The 22377-nt window shown below is 41.2% G+C and overlaps 1 protein-coding gene across 1 annotated transcript in view; it reads right to left on the bottom strand.

The window, feature by feature from the left end:
• The window catches only part of FAM120B (family with sequence similarity 120B), a 133689-nt gene that overhangs the window by 73190 nt on the left and 38122 nt on the right, over nt 1-22377 (bottom strand). The window contains exons 5-6 of the mRNA XM_044290210.1: nt 20873-21045; nt 18686-18778 (exon numbers count right to left, since the gene is read on the bottom strand). Coding sequence (XP_044146145.1) covers nt 18686-18778; nt 20873-21045 — 266 coding nt within the window. The remainder of the gene's footprint in view (nt 1-18685; nt 18779-20872; nt 21046-22377) is intronic.

The following is a 22377-nucleotide window of genomic DNA, read 5'->3' on the forward strand; positions in this document are numbered from 1 at the left end:
TAGGGCCAATTTAACTTTTTTAGGGCCAATTTAAATTCCCAGTCTGCCCCTGAGTGCTTTATACAAATTATAATTTATTTTTATATTGAATCATGAATAGGATCCAATCGCTGAGCCAGTGCAATATTTCAAACTCAGTTTTATATAAAGTTATATATTGACTATGACTATGGACTGTACAGAATAGATAGTGCCCAGTACAGTTACCACACAAGAAGTATGCAAAATGACTGGCTGGAAGATGCTGGGCTGATGGGCTAGACGTGGCTGCTCATGTCTCCTCTTCCCCTACGCTAGGCTATATTCCCAAGCCACAGAAGATTCATGAAATAGAAAGTGATGCACCAAGCAAATCTAAAGTCATAGCTTTAGCAGCCATAGGACAGTAAAGAAATCGGAAGGCAAATGCTGCCCCGTATAGAAGAGGGGGTTTAGTTCTACTGCTCTGGGTAATTATTTGGTTAGCAAATGTTTTGTTAATAAAGTTTACTTCTGGAAATGTTAATCCTGTTTGTGTATCATGATATGAACTATCAAAAGAAACAAAATGGTACAAAAATGTAAAATATCCAAGAAATATATTATGATGTCTATAATTACACAACGAAAAATGCACTAAAATGGTTGCGCACAGAAAATATCCACCTTGGGGTAAAGTAGGATTTTTGAAAGTTTGGATTGGGTGGTAGCAGATAGAATATGATGAAAAACATGCATACCAATATGTAGCATGTAATGCTATCTCTTTTTTTGGGCCGTTTAGCGATCGATATGCTACTGGTTTATGCTGTGGACTAGCAGGACCTAGAATAAAAAGAAGTATCAATTTGACATTGTTGGAAAAGATGATTTTATAATACTGTGTGTATTGATAGGATTCATTAGGTAAATTTGTCGGGCACAGAACTGCTTTCTTTCAACGCCGCCGTGGCATTTATAGGGACTGTGCTCAAGACATGTCTCTCCAGTAACTCCAGTGCATTGCTTTGAAAACAGCTGGACAATTCCTTTGGTATTTGCTTCCATATTAGCCCGTGTGGAAAGTCGTTTTTATTTTTCTCGACCTGGAGGGTTAATTTCTCTTTCCCTCTCTTCATATATTGTAAAGGCAGCAGTATACCCCATTTCACTTTCACAAAACGTATACAGTTTTACATCGTATTGTATCCTTTTGGATCATATACATTGCCTGAAGGACAGTCTTCCCTTAAAACTCATTAGGAATTCGTCAATGCTGACATTTTTTCTATGGTGTAATTCGCTTTTAATGGTTAAAGTTTGCATCTGTTCTGGAAAGAAATTGTTTACCGTCAGTAAAATGAGGAAACTGCATCAGTTCTTCATAGCGGTGTCCTCGGTTCAAGCCTCATGCAGACATCTGTGGAACACGGTCCATGAGATACTGGATTGGCATTGCAGAAGCGCACGACATCATTGGTTGCTATGACGCAGGGCGCTCCTGCAATGCCAGTCCGGTATCTCACAGACGTCTGCATAAGGCTTTAGCATTGAAGCGGGGAATACAGGGGTGACTGGGAAAGACGCCCACTATGATCTAATTGTGGGCTTTCTGACACTTCCTGTTAAAGGTGAGCCCCAATTGTGGGTTTCCAGTCTCTGGTGTATACAGATGAGGGATGCTGTGCAATGTAGCACCTCACATACACAATTGTGGACTATATCAGATGGAGTTCATCACTGATGAAAAGTGAAAAATAATCCATTATGGAAAATGTAACATAGAGCATCCGGTTCCGCCTATTATCCTGCAAGTTGATGCAGAGGAAGGCAAAAAACACCATGCGTTGGAGGCCAATTTTCATAATTTTCAAAATTCCTTCCAGACTACAATCAGAATAACTCCCTGGATCAACGATGCCTCTCTAGTAGCTTTAGCCTGTAATATTATTACACTCCAGAAATACAGCCAGGCCCCTCTTAAACTCTTTTAGTGAAATCTCCATCACCACCTCCTCGGGCAGAGAGTTCCATAGTCTCACTGCTCTTACCGTAAAGAATCCTCTTCTATGTTTTTGTACAAACCTTCTTTTCTCCAGAAGCGGAGGATGTCCCCTTTTCACAGTCACAGTCCTGGGGATAAATAGATGATGGGAGATATCTCTGTACTGTCCCCTGATATATTTATACATAGTAATTAGATCTCCCCTCAGTCGCCTTTTTTCTAAGACTGTAGGTACTGTAGTCCACCCATTCCAGTTATTACTTCAGTTGTCCTCCTCTGAACCCTCTCCAGCTCTGCTTTGTCTGCCTTGTTCACAGGAGCCCAGAACTGTACGCAGTACTCCATGTGTGGTCTGACTAGTGATTTGTAAAGTGGCAGGACTATGTTCTCATCAAGAGGAAACTATGCTCCTATTGATGCAACTTGCAATCTTACTGGCCTTGGCAGCAGCTGCCTAAAATTGGTTTCTATTGCTGTTCATGTGCATAACTTTACATTTGTCAGTGTTAGGGTCCATTCACACGTCCGTTTTTTCTTTCCTGATCTGTTCCGTTTTTTCAGGAACAGATCAGGACCAGATCTGGACCCATTCATTTTCAATGGGTCCTGGTAAAAATCGGACAGCACAATGTGTGCTGTCCGTTTCCGTTGTTCCGTTCCGCATGTCCGTTTAAATATAAAACATGTCCTATTCTTGTCCTGAAAAATCGGATCCTGGTACAATACAAAGTCAATGGATCCGCAAAAAACGGATGACATTCGGATGTCATTCCGTATGTCATCCGTTTTTTGCGGATTCCGTTCCTGGAAACACATAACAAATTTTTATTTTATTTTTTTTTTTTCAATTTTTTTTCAAAGAAATCCAAACAACTTTATTTGATTATTGAACTGTATACATGTTTCCGTTTTTTGCGGATCCGCAAAAAACGGATGACATACGGAAACATTTTCAGGAACAACGGATCCGCAAAAAACGGACCGTTTTTCAGGATGAAAAAAAACAGGACGTGTGAATGGACCCTTAAACCTCATCCTCCACTTCTCTGCCCAAGTCTCCAATCTATCCAGATCCCTCTGTAGTAGTATACTGTCCTCTTCAGTGTTAATTACTTTATACAGTTTAATATCATCTGCAAAAAAAAAATTTTTTACTGTGCAAGCCTTCTACAAGATCATTAATAAATATATTGAAGAGAATAGGGCCCAATAAGCTCAATCTCAAAAGAGTCATGCAGCATTACAACAATCCTAAGCATGCACGTCGTTGTACCAAAGAATGGTTAAAGAAGATATTAGATAACGTTTTAGCTCTTATTCACACATCAGTGTTTGGTCAGCGTTCCATCAGTGGTTTTGGGCCAAAACCAGGTGCAGGTCTAAACACATAACAGGTGCAGATCTTTCCATTATAGGTTATCTCTATGTACACTTCACTCCTGGTTTGGGCTCACAATCACTGATCGAACACTGACTTGTTGGGTTAACACCGCTGTTACAGCCGATTCTCGGGAAAGAAGCGTTGCTTTCCGACAGTTGGCTGTTCGCTCAGTGAAGGAGATCACTGTATGTAAATTAGTATGAGGACAAGGGATCACTATTGCAATTGCTTGTCCCCATACAGAATCATTGTTTCTGAGCAGCAGATCGCTGTTTAGACAGCACAATTTGCTGCCCAGAAACGATAAATGATGTGCCTGCACAAACAGGAACAGGACAGGCGGCACATTTAGATAGGCAGATTGTCGAGTACGAGTGTTTGCAGGAACGGTCGTTGCCGATGATCTGTCCGAAAATTGTGCTATTTAAATTCCCCCTTAAGGCCTTAGAGTGGCAAAGTCAAAGTCCTGACATTAAAGCAAATGTGCCACCAAAATGTTATCTGCCAGCTGAAGTCAGCAACACATTTTTATTCTGTTTCCTGAAAATGATTATGGGGGTGGCAATCTTGCCTGAGCTGTTATCAACAGCACTTAGAAGGCATTAAGAAAAATTGCTTTACAGCAGCCACCTGGCCCATGGACAGAATGTTATGGAGGGGACTCATTGACTTCTATGGGAGAGTTTTCTGGGAATGCTCCGTGACCTGTGCAGAGGTCATTGTACAAGAAAAGCTTTGACAACCACCTATTATGAATGGTGGATATTGTCTTATCTATAAACAGATGTGATATCATTACAAGCAGGATTAGAATGTCAAATAAGCAGGTAACAACTGTACAGACCAAGACGTGGCACCTATTATTAGGCCTCCCGACCGCCTAACGCAGGGATGAGTCCTGCGGGCGGTCGGGTTGTTCCTCGTTGACGCATCGGTGCGTGTTAAATGGCTTCTGTGGTCTCTGCTGGTTCCTTTTCGTCGGTTGGTCCCAGCAGAGAGCACAGATCACTGTGAGTACACCAAGCACAACACATTTAGCCCCAGATCACCCCCAATCACCCCAATTAACCCCTTGATCACCCCTGTCAATCACTAGTGAAAGGGAAAAAAGTGATCAGTGTAAACTGTGTAAACCGGCCCCGTGTTGCTAGACCACAGGTTGCGCAGGATCCGCTTCAAAGGCAGCAGAGTGGGGCTGGCGCTGTCAGATTACGTGGTGAGGCATACACCAGCAGCGCAGCCCATCCTGGACCTAGTACCAGCACTGCCGTAGAACATGGTACAGTGGCGAGCACCAGAAGGGCAGTTGAAGCTGGTACGGTGGCTTGTGCAATAGTTCCCCCGTCGCAGCCACCGCACAGACAGGCCCATAGACCCCCTAGAGTCCCTGAGGTGCTGGCAAACCCTGATTGGCAGCCCCCATCTTCAGCCGCACCAGTAGTTCCCCCTTTCACAGCCCAGTCTGGAGTTCGGGTTGAGACAGCTCAGATCGGATCGGCATTGGGGTCTTTTGAGCTGTTCTTTACTGCGGAGCTCTTTCACTTAGTCGTGGCAGAAACAAACCGGTATGCCACTCAATTTATAGCCGCCAACCCGGAAAGCTTTTATGCCCAGTCTTTCCAAGTTTCCGAATTTAAAACTTTTCTGGGCCTTCTCCTCAACATGGGCCTGACAAAAAAGCATTAATTGCGGTCATATTGGTCCACGAACCCAATTCATCACATGCCCATGTTCTCTGCTGCTATGTCCAGGACACGATTTGAGACCATCCTGCGTTTCCTGCACTTTAGTGACAACAGCACCTCTCGTCCCAGAGGCCACCCAGCTTTTGACCGGCTCCACAAAATTCGGCCCCTCATAGACCACTTTAACACCAAATTTGCCGATTTGTATACCCCTGAGCAAAACATCTGTATAGACGAGTCCCTGATACATTTTACCGGGCGCCTTGGCTTCAAACAATACATCCCAAGCAAGCGCGCCCGGTATGGGGTCAAATTGTATAAGCTCTATTAAAGGGACACAGGCTATACGCACAAATTTCAAATTTTGTGTCTATGAGGGTAAAGATCAGACCCTGGAGCCGGTCGGTTGCCCTGACTACCTGGGGAGCAGTGGGAAGACAGTCTGGGACTTGGTGTCACCCTTTTTTGACAAGGGGTACCATCTTTATGTGGACAATTTCTACACAAGTGTGCCCCTCTTCAGGCATTTGTTTCTAGAACAGATTGGCTGCTGTGGCACTGCACAACCTAGTCGCCGGGGCTTCCCCCAACGGCTCGTTACCACCCGTCTTGCAAGGGGGGAGGGGGCTGCCTTGTGTAACGAAGAACTGCTTGTGGTGAAATGGAGAGACAAGCGTGACGTTTACATGCTCTCCTCCATTCACGCAGACACGACAATCCAAATTGAACGAGCAACTGGAGTCATTAAAAAGCCCCTCTTGGTCCACGACTATAATTTGCTCATGGGAGGGGTGGACTTCAATGACCAGATGTTGGCTCCTTATTTACTCTCCCGCAGGACCAGACGCTGGTATAAGAAGGTGTCTGTATACCTAATTCAATTGGCTCTGCACAATAGTTTTGTTCTCTACAGTAAGGCTGGGAGACCATGATCCTTCCTCAAATTTCAGGAAGAGATCATCGAGAACCTCCTGTATCCAGGAGGTTCCATGGCCCCAACCACCAGTGTAGTGAGCCGTCTACACGACCGACATTTCCCCAATGTCGTTGCTGGTACCTCAAACCAAGCGCCACCCCGAAAAAGATGTTGTGTCTGTAGCAGGAGTGGAATAAGGCGTGACACCTGCTATTTCTGTCCTGACTGCCCTGACCACTCTGCCCTATGCTTAGGGGAGTGTTTCCAGAAGTACCACACAAGTACCACACAGGTACACTTAGTATAGGGATTGATTGACACAGGACAGGCACACAGGGGTCTTAGGGCCCTTTCACACAGAGCTGCTGCAAACCTCTTTCACCTGGGAAAAAAGTGCATAATGTACTTCGCCACATATCTGGGCGATTTGCGCTTTGCACATTGTCCCATGGGGAAAGAGAGGTTTGTCCTATAAAGGTTAAAAAAAAATTAAAAATCACAGGTAAGCAAAAATGTTAATGTTCCAAAAGTTCAATAAAGTTTATAAAAGTTAATGTTCTGTTTCAAATGTTATATAAAGTTAATGTTAATAAATTTATTGCGTTGCGGCCTGTTTTTTGTTTTTGTTTTGTTACCTTCTAGGTGGACCAACCGATCAACCAGCTGCAGCACTGATGTGCATTCTGACAGAAGCATTGCGCTGCTGTCAGATTACACAAAAGTCGGTGTATGCGGCGCTGCAAGACGAGATTTCTCCTCTGCAGTAAAAAAGATACGTTTGCCGAGGCTTATGAGCTGAGGGGCGGTGTTCATATGCTTTGGCAAACACTTTGTATATAAAAATAAAAAATTCCGGCAATGATTTATTCATCCACATCGATTGATGTGAATGGAGAAATCGTGTTTGCCAGGACATACGGGCTGAGTGGGTTTGGATGTTGAGCGGAGCTCCTATGTCCTGGCAGACGGGCTTTTTGCACATTTTTTGGCAGAGATTTTTTTCATCCACATTGATCGATGCTAATGAAGAAATCTGTGCCGTTCATTTTTTCTTTTAGCCCAGAGGCTGAACGGAAAAAAAAAATCTCATTACCCGTATGCTCAATATAAGGAGAATAGCAGAAACTCTCCTTACATGTATAATCATACATGTAATGATTGTGGAGACCCTCAAATGCCAGGGCAGTACAAACACCCCACAAATGACTCGATTTTGGAAAGAAGACACCCCAAGGTATTCGCTGAGGGGCATATTGAGTCCATGAAAGATTGAACTTTGTAAGAAAAAACTAAAAAAAAAATCAATTTCCGCTAACTTGTGCCCAAAAAAATAATAATCTATGAACTCGCCATGCCCCTCACGGAATACCTTGGGGTGTCTTCTTTCCAAAATGGGGTCACATGTGGGGTATTTATACTGCCCTGGCATTTTAGGGGCCCTAAATCGTGAGAAGAAGTCTGGAATCCAAATGTCTAAAAATGCCCTCCTAAAAGGTACTCATTGGGATTTTTTTGCAGCCTAGGTGCGCAAAGGGGCCCAAATTCCAATGAGTACCTTTACAGGTGCTCAGAAAGTCAAAGTGCGTAAATTGATTTTTTTGCACCATAGTTTGTACATAGTTTGTAAACGCTATAACTTTTACCCAAACAAATAAATATACATTTATTGCATTTTTTTTTATCAAAGACATGTAGAACAATAAATTTAGAGAAAAATTTATATAGAAATGTAGTTTTATTTGAAAAAAATTACAACAGAAAGTGAAAAATTTCATTTTTTGCTAAATTTTTGGTCAATTTCAATTAATATAAAAAAAAAAGTAAAAATGTCAGTAGCAATGAAATACCACCAAATGAAAGCTCTATTAGTGACAAGAAAAGGAGGTAAAATTCATTTGGGTGGTAAGTTGTATGACTGAGCAATAAACCGTGAAATAAACCGTGGTCTGGTCATTTAGGGGGTTTAAGCTAAGGGAGCTGAGGTGGTTAAGCTAAGTGGCCAGTGCAAAAACTGCCAGTTTTTATGGGTTTTGTTTAAAGGGGTTGTCCGAGTTATTTATATTCATGATCTATTCTCAGGATAGGTGATCAATATCAGACCTGGTGGGGGTCTGACACCTGGCACCCCCACAGATCAGTTGTTTGAAGAGAAGGTGTGTGCTGAGCCAGCGCAGGCTACCCTTCATTGTTTACCTGCTCGCCGTGAATGGGACAGCTTAGGTGTAATTACACCTGTTCACCACTGCAGAAGATATGGTGAGAGCGTAAGCAATGAAGAGAAGGCAGGGCTGGCAATGTGCGCCTTCTCTTCAAACAGCTGATCAGTTGGGGTGATCTAAGGATAGGTCATCAATATAAATGACTTGGCTAATCCCTTTAAATACAGATAGTGAAATGGAAAATTAAAAATATCAAAAAAATTTAAAAAATATGTTGAACTCAAAAGCCTGATTTAAACCGGTATATCTCAACTCCAGTCCTCAGGGACTACCTGCTAGTCATGTTTTCAGGATTTCTCAGTATGGTTCCAGTGGTATAATTAGTGTGAATGCATCAGGGCTTACCACGGGTATTCATTCTGTGGGATACTCTCAAATCATGACTGTTAGGTTGGCCCTGAGGACTGGAATTGAGTAACACGGATTTAAACAATAGGTCATTTTGTGTAGACACGTTCCCTTTCATCCAACAGAAATGTTGTGGAAGGACAGAAAGCGAGCAGTTCATGGGAGGAAATCTACCAACATAACAGAGTTGAAACTGTTTTGTACTGAGGAATGGACAAAAATTCCCCCAAGCTGCTGTTCAGGACAAATCAACAATTAACGGAAACGTTTAGTTGCAGTTGAAAAAAAAAAAAAAAAGCAAAGTAAAGGTTCAGATACTTTTATAGATCAGTCATTTGATATTGGATGATTTTCCTCCATAAATAAATGGCCAAGTCTAATATTTTGACTCATATGTTTGATTTGGTTATCTTAATCTACTTTTAGGACTGATGTTATCCTGGTCTGTATCAAATATAGGGTGTCCACATTGTTCCCCCACATTATACACTGAGTGGGCATTGCGACCACATTTCTGTGCACCCTATTGAGTATTACTGGACCGTTTTTTGGCCCAACACTACTATTTTTAGGTTATTCACCTCTATACTTTTTTCTACGTTATGCATTGAATAAAACTTTATTATTTTTTTGCTCATTTTTAACGTCCCTCCATATATTTGCTTTTTTCTGATGTAGTGTTAGGTCAAATTTATGTAGAAATATAGAACATTTTGAAGGGTTCACAAACTATTAAGCACTACCGTATGATTCCATAAAATAAACAAGGCCAAAAGAAAGCAAAATAAAAAGTAAGAATTTGGAAGAAATTACATTCTGTGACCTTCTGTGCGTTAACATTCGAGTTTCTACCCCGTCTCTATTTCATTTCAGGAAAAGGATTTCCCACGGAAACTATCTTCCTACAGAAATCTCAACATTTCAGCAGGCTCACAGGACGAGGGCAAGCAAAAAGCAAACAGAATAGACAAATGTCTTTTTTCGGCCTTATGTACTATGTTACTATGTAGAATGCAAATTTATTTGTAGTACTTTACCACTAAACCAAAGTGATATAATGGTTGGTGATTGCTTCACTTAAATGTTTAGGCCTGCAAGTAAAGCTGGATATACACTTCAAACCTTTAAAAGAAACAAAAGTAGCTCTGCTTCACCTGAATAAAATGCTGTATTATTTTTTTTTATCTAAGGCTCCGCTCCAGCATTATCATAGTTGTTCTTAATATGCAAATTAGACACTTGGTGCATCAAGAGCATCACCACTGCACTTATTACACCTATTACACCCAAGCTTCACTCATTTCTGTAGCCAAACCCTCCCTGGCTGTTTTGCCACTGCCTAGCCTTGTCAACCAAAGCAGCGAGGGAACGGCACAATTTCTGTCCCTTTTAAGGGGTTAAAGTGTATATTTAAAGGGAGTCTGTCACCAGATTTTGACCTAATAGACCGCTTACATAGCACTCTAGCATAGCAGTCTATGATTCTAATGGTACCTTTTGATGTTTTCTTGTGAAGTTCCCCCAAGGCAAAAACTGACATTTATTCATATGTAAATTAGGGCTTGCAAGTGCCCAGGGGTGGCGTTCACCTCGTTGGTGCCCAGGCTGTTCTGCCTCTTTTCGTCATATCCCCGCCCCAGCCTCTTCCTCTGCCCGCCCCGCTCTTCCTTTGCGTCCTCCTTCTCTGCAGCCAGATCCCGCGCCTGCGCTATCTATTGCTTGGCCGGGGCGTTTTTTGTTATTAGAGTACTCGATTAATCATTGGATTAATCGATAGAATACTCCATTACAAAAATAGTTAATAGCTGCAGGCCTAATGCAAACCGAAAATACGTTAATGCGCATAAGGCCTAAGTGTGTATACATATGTACTTTTTTCTAGGGTGGTCGTAACCATGGAAACTTTCTCTGCATAATAAATCTTATTTGCTGAGGTGTCAAAACCCCTTTAACAGGTAGTCTGCTATAGCAGGCCTGGGACCCCAGAATTTCATTGCAGGGGCTCTGATGGGAGGACAAAGGGACAACAGCTTAGAAGACTGCAGCATCTGTGGGATCAAATGACTGGGATCAGAGTCATATCCGATCCTAGTCAGTGAAAGTGGGTGTCTACTATATTGTACAGCAGGCACCCACCATATATGGCCATACAAGTATGTTATTTCGTGGGACTGGCAGACCATCTGCCTTGAACTTGCCATCGGCTACATCTGGCAGTGCCATAGAGTTGAAGAGCGTGGCAGCCCACATTCGGTCCATTCAAATTCTCATGACCAGTGGGCACTCTAGTAGTCAGACCTCCTCCAATCAAATACTTATCACATATACTGTGAATAGGGAATAGGTCTTTCTCATAGGACAACATCATTAAAGTTAAAAGGGTAGTCCGAGTGTTGATGACCTACCAAACCAAGCTATGTATTATTATCTTGCAGTGCATCTTATTCTCTATAAAATGCAGTTGTGTCATTACTCTTCTGGTTGTTGTCAGCTTCTAGTCTGTATAGATTACAGAAAATCTCCTGTTCCTACTTGAAAACTGTCAACAAGTTGCTCTTGACAGTGACTGGCTCATTAACATTATAAGGCCTCTTTCACACGGGCGTCGTGTGTGAGGGTCGGATAGGATGCGGGTGCGTCGTGGGAAAATTGTGTGATTTTGCCTGCGAGTGGGGTGAGTCTTGTAAGCGATTGCGTTGCGTTATTCAGTTTTTTCCGTACGAGTGCAATGCATTTTGCACATGCGTGAGAAAAAACTGAATGTGGTACCCAGACCCAAGCTACTTCACAGAAGTTCGGGTTTGGGTTAGGTATTCTGTAGATTTTAATATTTTCCCTTATAACACGGTTATAAGGGAAAATAATAGCAGTCTTAATACAGAATGCTCAGTAAATTAGTAAATTAGGGAAAATAACTAATTAAACTCACCTCATCCACTTGTTCGCGCAGCCCGGCTTGTCTCCCTTCTTTTTCTTTGATGACCTGGGAGGAAAAGGACCTTTGGTGACATTACTGCGCTCATCACATGGTCCATCACCATGGTGATGGACCATGTGATGAACGCAGAGAAGTCACCAAAGGTCCTTTTCCTCCCAGGTCATCAAAGAAGAAAAAAGACGAGCCGGGCAGTGCAAAGAAGTGGATGAGGTGAGTTTATTTTTTATTTTTTTTAACCCCCTCCATCCCTAATTCTGTATTAAGAATTCTATTATTTTCTTTTATAACCATGTTATAAGGGAAAATATTAAAGATCGGGTCCCCATCCCGATCATCACCTAGAAACCATGAGGAAAAATCACACCGCATCCGCACTTGCTTGAGATTTTCACGCAGCCCCATTCACTTCTATGGGGCCTGCGTTGCTTGAAAAACAATATAGAGCATGCTGCGATTTTTACGCAATGCACAAGTGATGCGTGAAAATCACCACTCATGTGCACAGCCCCATAGAAATGAATGGATCCCGATTCAGTGCGGATGCAATGCGTTCACATCACGCTTTGCACCCGCGCGGAAAAGTAGCCCGTGTGAAAGGGGCCTAACACTCCAGCAGTGCTGGTCATTAACACATGAATCCCATGCAATCCAATTTATTTTCTTCAAAAACTCAGAACAGTGAAAAATAGTATAATACCTAATACTCACCTTCCCGATCCTGTCACCCCTGCTCTGACAATTTGTAGCCCCCCCCTGTCAACATCCTTGTATCTCTTGATACACAGGAAATAAACACTCAGCCTATGACTGTCTAAGGCGGGTCACCCTATGGCCAGTGATTGGCTGAGCAATCATTTCCTGTAAATGAATTCATATAGCTATATGTTATTGAGCCAGCAAGTTTTTTTTTTTTATTCAAACAAGTCGGAATAAAAATGTATCTATAGTAGAACAGACAATGCTTACTTATTTTTCGAACCATAGAAGTGAATAGAGAAAGTCATGCAGGTCTCACCAATGGTAAGAATAACCCTTTAGGCTCTTAGATTCATATAGAAGTCCATAGACTAAATAACAGCATGCAATGTCAATTAGACGCTTGTAAAGCCAGCAGAATACGGTCAGGTATTAGAAGAAAAACAAACAATCATTGCATATAAAAAAAAAATCCAACTAGCTAACTTTCAACGTCTGACATTAAAAACATTTGCAGCAGTTATACAGCATAATTAGCTGGGCCAGTCAAAGTTGGCCATTCTAACCAATTTCTTTCTAATGTGTAAAAATATGCATTTTTCAAAAACTACAATAAAACATCTAATCAGTGGATTTCCTTCCAGAACAGAAACCAGCAGCAGCTGCTCTATTTCAAAGGTACACAGAGATCAATTTCAATGCAAAGGCAAGAGGAAAACAAAATGATGGAAAGTAGGAGGAAGGTGGAGTATGTCACAATTCAATTAATGCATTCACAATAGAGAAAAAAAGGCAAATATTGGTTGAAGATATTCATTTGACATGTATTCTACTAACTTGTTAAGTAAACACGTAGTCAATCATATTGCCAGACTCAAGCCTGGAGTCCATCACATAGGAACTAATATTCTTGTGTTACTTTTCCTGGCTCTTACTGACCACCGCATTCTTCGGACTAATAATGATGCATGTATGTAATACTATACTTTGTGTGCATTGCTATCATAAACGGAATCCATGCGCCATCTTTTTAATGCCTATCTGTCATAGTGGTAAGCTGTCTGGCTTTCTGACAAACTGGTCCTGATACTTAACCCCTTAAGAACTCGGCCCTATTTCACCTTCTGGATTTTTTTGCAAATCTGACCAGTGTCACTTTAAGTGCTGATAACGCTTTGACTTATCCAGGCCATTCTGAGACTGTTTTTTCGTCACATATTGTACTTCATGACACTGGAAAGATGAAGTAAAAAAAAAAAACATTTTTATTTATAAATAAATACCAAATTTACAATTTTTTTTAAAAAAATTGCAAATTTCCAAGTTTCAATTTCTCTACTTCTATAATACATAGTAATACCTCCAAAAATAGTTATTACTTTACATTCCCCATATGTTACTTCATGTTTGGATCATTTTGGGAATTATATTTTATTTTTGGGGGATGTTACAAGGCTTAGAAGTTTAGAAGCAAATCTTATTTAAAAACGTAATTTTTAGGGACTAGTTCAGGTCTGAAGTCACTTTGTGAGGCTTACATAATAGAAACCACTCAAAAATGACCCCATTCTATAAACTACACCCCTCAAGGTATTCAAAACAGATTTTACAAACTTTGTTAACCCTTTAGGTGTTCCACAAGAATTAATGGAAACTAGAGATACAATTTCAAAATTTCACTTTTTTGGCAGATTTTCCATTTTAATAATTTTTTTCCAGTTACAAAGCAAGGGTTAACAGCCAAACAAAACTCAATATTTATGGCCCTGATTCTGTAGTTTACAGAAACACCCCATATGTGGTCGTAAACTACTGTACGGGCACACGGCAGGGCGCAGAAGGAACGCTTTTTGCTGGACTGTTTTTTTTTACACCATGTCCCATTTGAAGCTTCCCTGATGCAACCCTAGAGTAGAAACTCCATAAAAGTGACCCCATCTAAGAAACTACACCCCTCAAGGTATTCAAAAACAGATTTTACAAACGTCGTTAACCCTTTAGGTGTTCCACAAGAGTTATTGGCAAATGGAGTTGAAATTTCAGAATTTCAATATTTTGGCAAATTTTCCATGGGATAGGGTGGCAGTATTGTTGGTATTAGTTTAGGGTACATATGATTTTTGGTTGCTCTATATTACACTTTTTGTGAGGCAAGATAACAAGAAATAGCACCGTTTTGGCACCGGTTTTTATTTTTTTATTTACAACATTCATCTGACAGGTTAGATCATGTGTTTTTTTTTATAGACCAGGTTGTCATGGATGCGGCGATACCTAATATGTATACTTTATTTTTTTTATGTAAGTTTTACACAATGATTTAATTTTTGAAGCAAAAAGTGTTTCCATAGCCTGAGAGCCATAATTTTTTCAGTTTTTGGGCGATTACCTTGGGTAGGGTATGAATTTTGCGGGGTGAGATGACAGTTTTATTGGCACTATTTTTGGGGTGCACGTGACTTTTAGATCGCTTGCTATTACACTTTTTGTGATGTAAGGTGACAAAAAATAGTTTATTTAGCACAGTTTTTATTTAAAAAAATTACGGTGTTCATCTGAGGGGTTAAGTCATGTGATATTTTTATAGAGCCGTTCGAAACGGACGCGGCGATACCTAATATGTATACTTTTTATGTAAGTTTTACACAATAACAGCTTTTTTAAAACAAAAAAATAATGTTTTAGTGTCTCCATATTCTGAGCTATAATTTTTTTTATTTTTTGGGCGATTGTCTCAGGTAGGGGCTCATTTTTTGCGGGATGAGGTGACCGTTAGATTGGTACTATTTTGCCTTTTTGATCGCTTGCTGTTGTACTTTTTGTGATGTAAGGTGACAAAAAATTGTTTATTTAGCACAGTTTTTAATTTTTACGGTGTTCATCTGAGGGGTTAGGTCATGTGATATGTTTATAGATCCGGTCGATACGGATGCTGCGACACCTAATATGTATACTTTTTTTCCCCCCTATTTTTTACCAATTTTTTTTTAATTTATTTGGGGAAAATTATGTTTTTGTTAATTTTTACTTCAAACTTTAATTTTTTGGGGAGGAAACTTTATTTTTTCAACTTTTTTTTTCACTTTATTTTTTGTCCCACTTTGGGACTTGAACTTTTGGGGGTCTAATACTTTACAATGCATTCCAATACTTTTGTATTGGAATGCATTGGCTGTATGAGTAATACAGTGTGTATTACTCATACAGCTTCCGGCCTGTGAGATCCAGGGGGCTGGATCTCACAGGCTCTTCACCGGAATGCAACGCAGATGCCTCAGGAAGGCATCGCGCTGCCTTCCATGCCATCGGGTCCCCCCCACAGCCCCATGGGGACACGATGGCACCACCGCCGCTGCCACCGCACCAGGTAAATGCCGCAAACCGCAGGTCTGAATTGACCCCCCCCCCCCCCCGCGCATTTAGCCAAGGTGCCTGCTCAATGATTTGAGCAAGCACCTTGTTCCGATCACCGCCCACCGGGCAGCGGTGATCGGAACAACACATGGGTCATGGGTCCTTAAGGACTTGGGAACCATGCCGTACCGATACGTCATGGGTCCCTAAGGGGGTTAAAAGTGTAATCCGGGTATAATTTTTTTCTCTTTCCCTACGCTTCCCCTGCTACTTACTAATGCACTTGTCTCACTCCGGAGATCAGGAGAATGGCCCGAACGACCGCCTGAATGGTCATGATGTCAGAGCCATGTGACCTTGGAATGGGCTGGTCCAGGCTCTCAATTCACAAACAGGGTAGACAAAGTCCACTGCTTGTGAGGGTAGGTCATCAATATCAAAATCTCGGAAAACCCCTTTAATGTGACTGAGCTAAGATTGACAAAGTATAAGCTGCTGGTGGTGCCTGGTCAATGATTACACAACCAAGTTGATGCACCCTTTATTTTGGGCTCTGCAGCAAGGTATATGTTGAGGCAGGGTCACATTAATACTGGGTGACTTCTACCCTTGTAAGCCACCTTGGCTGAACAATGGCTCCAACTTGAAAAAGCTTGTAATGGCATAATACAGTAGGATATCCAGCATCTGTATGCTCCTTATCATACCAGAGTGGCAGCCTGGATAGCAGCAGAAGGAGATGCAACCAGTATTAATGTGACCCTTGCCTCATCCCTGCTGCAGAACCTAAAAAAGGTGCAGCACCTTGGATGGATGATTATAGACCAAGCCCTATTAGCAGTTTATACTTTGTCAATCTCAGCTCTGAAATATGCTTCCCAAGAAATGTTATCAGTGAGCTGCACAAAAAAAAAATTAAATATCCCAAAGTCGGAAGGAGCATTCAAAGACGAGTTTCTTTCCAAGAAATGGAAATACCACACTGCTTGCCCTGACATCGACTACAGCCGTTAGAAAGCCACTGCGTTATTCCAGTGTGATAGAAATAAAGCCACATGACCATGTACAGTATTACAGGCATCATATAGCAACAGTCCATAAAAGCTATCTTACTCAAAGTATCTGTCCTGATGGCAGTGCACCCAGCGTTTTTCTAGTGCTTTCACCCTGGCGTTCGCCTGGATCTACTGGTTGTAAATAGCATATGCCCGATGGCATTGCAATACATTTACTACTGATGTAGATCTGCGGGCTTACATACCTAAATATTTTATTGATCCTATTTATATAAGCAAATGAAATTAAACTTGAGAGTGCATTTTGCCATTTTGTTGAAAGAAAAGTTAACAGGGTATGGATACGGACACATGAAGCTACGACCTGTCAAACTGTAATACCCTATTATTAATGGCAGGTAAGAAGATATGACATTGTGCAAACTGCAGAAACAATAAATTGTTCAATGAACTTTAAAGAAGTTGTCTCAGGGTCAGGTAGGTTCGGTCTTTTGTCTAAAGGTCTGCCAGTGATTTGTCCTCAGCAGCTCTAATGTGCACTGCCTATTCACTGCTCAACAGTGTTTGAACAAAATGTATATGGTATCTGTACAAAAGGGTGTATAAAGACAATGAGTTTTCTGTCCATCTGATGAACTGACATTGTCACAATAAACCTGCATTACGAAAAGCTTTCATATTCAGACATATTGGGGGAAATTCATCATTCCCTTTACACCTCTGCACAGATCATCTGCTTAGAAGAGTGCATCTCACCCATCTGTGACTGGCCTAACTCTGAGTCCCAGGAGCTCAGCCATATCCCTTCTCCTCACGCTCCTATATCTGACTGTAAGACAACTCGCTGTAGGAGTCCTGTTTGCACTAGAACAAAAAGATTAATAATCCCCTCCGCATTTACTAAATCCCACCCTTCAGTCAGCCACCAGCTAAAGATGGAACAGATGAGCAAGATTTTTACAAGACTATTTGTGTCAAAATCTTAAAAAGTAGCAGACTGACAAATGTTAAGGGCAAAAGCTCAGCGGGGCTTTGCTAACCCACTCCAGGTGGCGCAGACCCACCTCCCGCTCCCCTCTATTGTCTCCGCTGGGGTAGCTCTGTTCCTCCACACAGTTTGTAGCCGGTCTGCAAGCTCAAACTCCCTTGCTCTGCCATATCCGCAAGCGCCTCCCCCTACAGATATTAAAGGGACAGCTTGCGCACCCTAACTGTGGGAAGGGGCCTAAGCAGTAGGTTCTAGTCCACTAGTTTCCAGCAAAGGTTAGCTAACTATTTTTGTCCCCCATGTACCGACTTCTGCCTGTTTTCCAAGGTTTTAATTTTGCCTGACCTCTGCCATATTTCCATACTGACCCTGAGCTGCCCACACTGACCTCAGACTGTGTATCGGATTGCATGTAATTTGCCTGCCCTGACTTCGGCTTGTCCCCAGCTACAGTTGTGTCTGATACCTCAATGCTCCAAACTGGTGTCTCTTGACCCCCATGGGTCAGCTGTCAACCAAACAGAGACTACTTACATTTCCAAATTTAGTGTTCCTTTAAGAGATTACTGAAATGATAATTTGCTTAGAACGTCAAATGAAAAAATGTGCTTCCTTTAGGGACTTCCCTAACTAATATTGCTACACGGAGGAGGAATATGTTACCTACAAAATAACTTGTACAGAGTTGGACACAGATATATGCCTTAGGCTACTGGTGTATAATAAAACACTTGAGGTTGCGTAAAAATGTTTATGTTCAGCGGACAAACATTCCTCTTTACCAGGTTTCATCTTTATGTATTGATATGTATTGATTAAAACAATAACATCAATTCAATAAAATTCTATGTACGTCTGTAACTCAACCAGAAGCTAATTTGGTCCCACACAGCAGAAATATCAGGGGTTCTCCTGGCCTGCTTTCTTCAGATTTGGCCGGCAGAGTGATGTCATAATCCTCTGTATGAACATCTAGCAGAGGAAATATTTGAACAGAAAATGGGGAAAACATGGTAGAAACCCCATATCAGGTTCTGTTTCAATTCTTTGGAAATAAAAGTGTGACAGAGAATCTAGTCTTCCCTGTACAACCTACAAAAGCCAAGAGGAACCCTGTACTGCTGGAAAGTTCAACATGAGGTTAATACAAGTACTAAATAGGGTTTGTGTGGTGTCTGTACCTGCAAGCTACTTAGCTGTGATCCAGATTTCCCTGCAAGGCACAAGGCTTGAGCGAGAAATGCTTCTACATCTGTCAGAGTCAAACTGTCTACCTGATAATGAGAACAGACAAAAAAGAAAACATACAATTGTTTTGTTTCCAATGGGCACCGCACATAAGTCCCGCACAGCATATTAAATCCATAGCTTTAGGGGAAGGTACTTGACATATCACCAAATGTAGCTTCAGAAATTCAGATAAAGGAAGCTAAGACCTATATCCAGTTTGAAATTGTGGCCAGAGGCTGTTACCTCTCCTAGCCTGTCCACACCCAAATTGTCTATTTCAACGGACTAATGGTGGCCACACACTAGACTAAAGTTGATCAAAATGCACAATGGTTTGTCAGGTTAAATTTAAAATTGAACGATTGCTTTAGACCAGGGGTGCACAACCTGCGGCCCAGGGGCCACATGCGGCCCTTGATACCATTCTGTGCGGCCCCCAACCATCTGGTCACAGACATGTATGTATATGCCTTGTGGCTGCTCACATGTATCTTTCATGCATTCTCCCATTAGATGGGAGTACTAGAACTGTAACTAGACATTTATGATATATACTGTATGTTCAATATGCCATAAATCTAGTATTTCAGTTGGTAATACCCCTTTAAGTTTTATTTTTGGCCCTCAGAATTAGTTCAGGCTAACAATGTGGCCCCCAACCAGAAAAGGTTGTGCACCCCTGCTTTAGACCATTACCATCTGAAAAGAAGCTTGCCATGTTTGATATTTTCATCAGACAGTTAGAAGAAAAATCTTTTGCTGCGAGAAAGATCATTTGTGGACAAAAGATATATTTTTAAAGAATGATCCCAAAAAGATCTAGTGTCAAATAAAATAAATGGAAGAAATATACAAGCATTGATTTTTTTTTGTTTTTTTTACTGTAAATTTGGAAGTCGTGAAATAATAGCCATTACATTTATGATTCTCTATGTTATGTGTGTTTATTCCAGGTCTAATTTACTCAAACACTTTGAATAAATTAAGCCTAAATAAATTCCTGAATAAAGCCCATTGTTTCAGGTTGACCCACTAAGAGCCGGGCAAAGGACGGAGCAACTGCTTCCATAGAAATAATTGGAAACAGTTCTGTCCTCAAGGAAGGACCGGCTGGAGAGTCGCATCCCCTATAACGCTGCTCTTACAATATTTATTTTCTCATTTTCCACTTTTTGTGATTAATTTAAAAAAATCCACATTTTAAAATTAATTTAAAAAAACTGACCACATTTGAAACATCTGTTTGACCTATTTGTAATTCCTGCTGACTGGTGTGAAAAATTGTCCCCCCAAAAAAAATTGATATAGAGAAGATGAAGTTCTCCTCAAACTAGACCATATTCAAATTGGCCAAAGTTGGGGACGCTCACGGGGGCTCCTACAGTGTGAAAGAAATTTTTTATATTTTAGCAAAAGGTCAACACACTGTATAAAATACTCCTGAGAAATCAATATGTTGTGCTACCAGACTGTGGAGAGCGAGACTGTGTGAAAGGTAAGAATACATCACAAGATATTCATCTAAAGTGATCTCTCTACAACTTTTCCTTACTAGAACTCAGGAACCCTGGTAACAAGGGTTGTAACAAATCATCAATCTCAGGGATCCTACCTCTGTAACTATGGGCTTCAGAGAAGGTGGAAAGTTAGTTACTTTATGGACTTTTTGAAGTCAGATATATCTGGTGCTGCTGAATTTGGGGGAATACAACAGGATCAGATGGGTGGAGATCTAACATGAGGGTATAAGGGAAATAAGTAACATACATTTTGTCTAATAGAAATATCGGCCTTGCTTTTATTTGTCTCGGAAGAGATTGAGTAGAACTTGTAATTCATTCACTGAAATCCGTTCGACTCCTAAGCATAGAAAAAGCAGGAATGTTCTATCTTTTATGCGGACATACGGGAGTGGATAGCACATGATGCGCTATCCATGTATTTTGAGGTCCAGTAGAAATAAATGGGCCTGCATCTCACCCGCAAAAATGCGGAACGGACGTGGAAAGAAAAATACAATTCCGTGAATTGGCCCTAAGGCTGGTGACACTAAATATGGTTATAAAGTATAGTTATCATATAAACACCATACAGCTGAGGAAAAGAAATATGTATTTCGATAAAAATGTTGACATTACCTGAACTGTCAGATATATCAGCAAGCAACAGGTAGCAGCAAGCCTGCTGTCCAGGCTTCTAAGTCCCTCTGTCCATCTCTCCACATGGAAGCATGCCATGCATGTATAGAATCTCTGTCTCTGAATATCAGGGTCATTAGAAAGCCAGAGCTCCCGAGCAGTTGGCGTTCCACCTACACACACAAAATAAATGTTTTTATGTCAATGCTTGAGCTTTCAGAATGTAAATAAAATTCATACACTTTAGTAGAGTCAATACACCTAAAAACACACAAAAAATTGCCCCTTGCTTAATCACCGTCATCCTACAAAGCAAACGATCATGAATAAGCCTGTGTATAAAGGCAGACATAGACACGGTCCTAACATAAAATAAGGACATAATATTACACAAAAGTTGATACCAAATCTTTCTAGTCCTTTTTAGTCCTATGTATTGGACAATGTATGGTCAGCGATGGCTGCCGGGACCTATCATGAGCTGAACGCCCAATTGCTTTCCTAACAATACCACCCCATACCTGTTGGCAACCTGAGCCAGTCTTTAAGAAAAGGTGAAAATAGGTGTTTATTTATTTTTCTGTCTGAAATACCTGGAGTCAATTTAGTTTCATTTATGAGGCAGGCTCGGGCCAAAAGTCTGCCCATTACAGTGAGGAATGCAACTACAAGGCTTTGTAGTGCTCTTAACAGGCAAATATAAAAAAAAAAAAAAAAAAAAACACTTTCAACACTGACCTCACGCCAGTGAATTTCTAGAGTAGGTGTGGGATACTAGTCATTTCCTGTCCTTGCAGAAAGTTTGGAATTACACCCCACCAAAAAAATAAATAAATTAAAAAAGGAAATTGTTTTCAATTGTTGGATATAACATACAATCACACATCAAAATTTTCGAGTGTAAGGAGGAGTTGTCACCACTCAACATGTCTATTTTACTAAATAATTGCATTTATACTTGTAATTACTTGTATGGTACTTGGAATCTCTGCTATTGTGCTGTTTCTCTGTTATTCCTCCTGGAAATATATGATTGCTTCAACAACTGAGTGTTGCTATCCCCATGACAAATGGGCATGTTCCTACCCAGTCTAATGCCTCATTCATATGTCAGTGTTTTGGTCAGCGATTTCCATCAGTGATTGTGAGCCTAAACTAGGTGCGGCTCTAACGCTGGGTTCACACCTGAGCGTTCGCGATGGAGCGCTTTGTATGCGCGATTGTACGGGCGTTTGCAATCACGCATACAGAGACAAGCGAACGCCCATTGTCGCGCGTTCCCGCTAAAGTCTATGTACTGGAACGCGCGACAAGACGCCCCAAAGAAGCTCATGTACTTCTTGGGACGTCGGGCGTTTTACAGCACGATCGTACGCGCTGTAAAACGCTCAGGTGAGAACCATTCCCATAGGGAATCATTGGTTCTTGCCTGTTGAGCGTTTTACAGCGCGTAGGAACGCGCTGTAAAACGCTCAGGTGTGAACCCAGCGTGAACACAGAACACG

This window comes from Bufo gargarizans, chromosome 4, assembly GCF_014858855.1.
Source record: "Bufo gargarizans isolate SCDJY-AF-19 chromosome 4, ASM1485885v1, whole genome shotgun sequence".
Taxonomy (NCBI): Eukaryota; Metazoa; Chordata; class Amphibia; order Anura; family Bufonidae; genus Bufo; species Bufo gargarizans.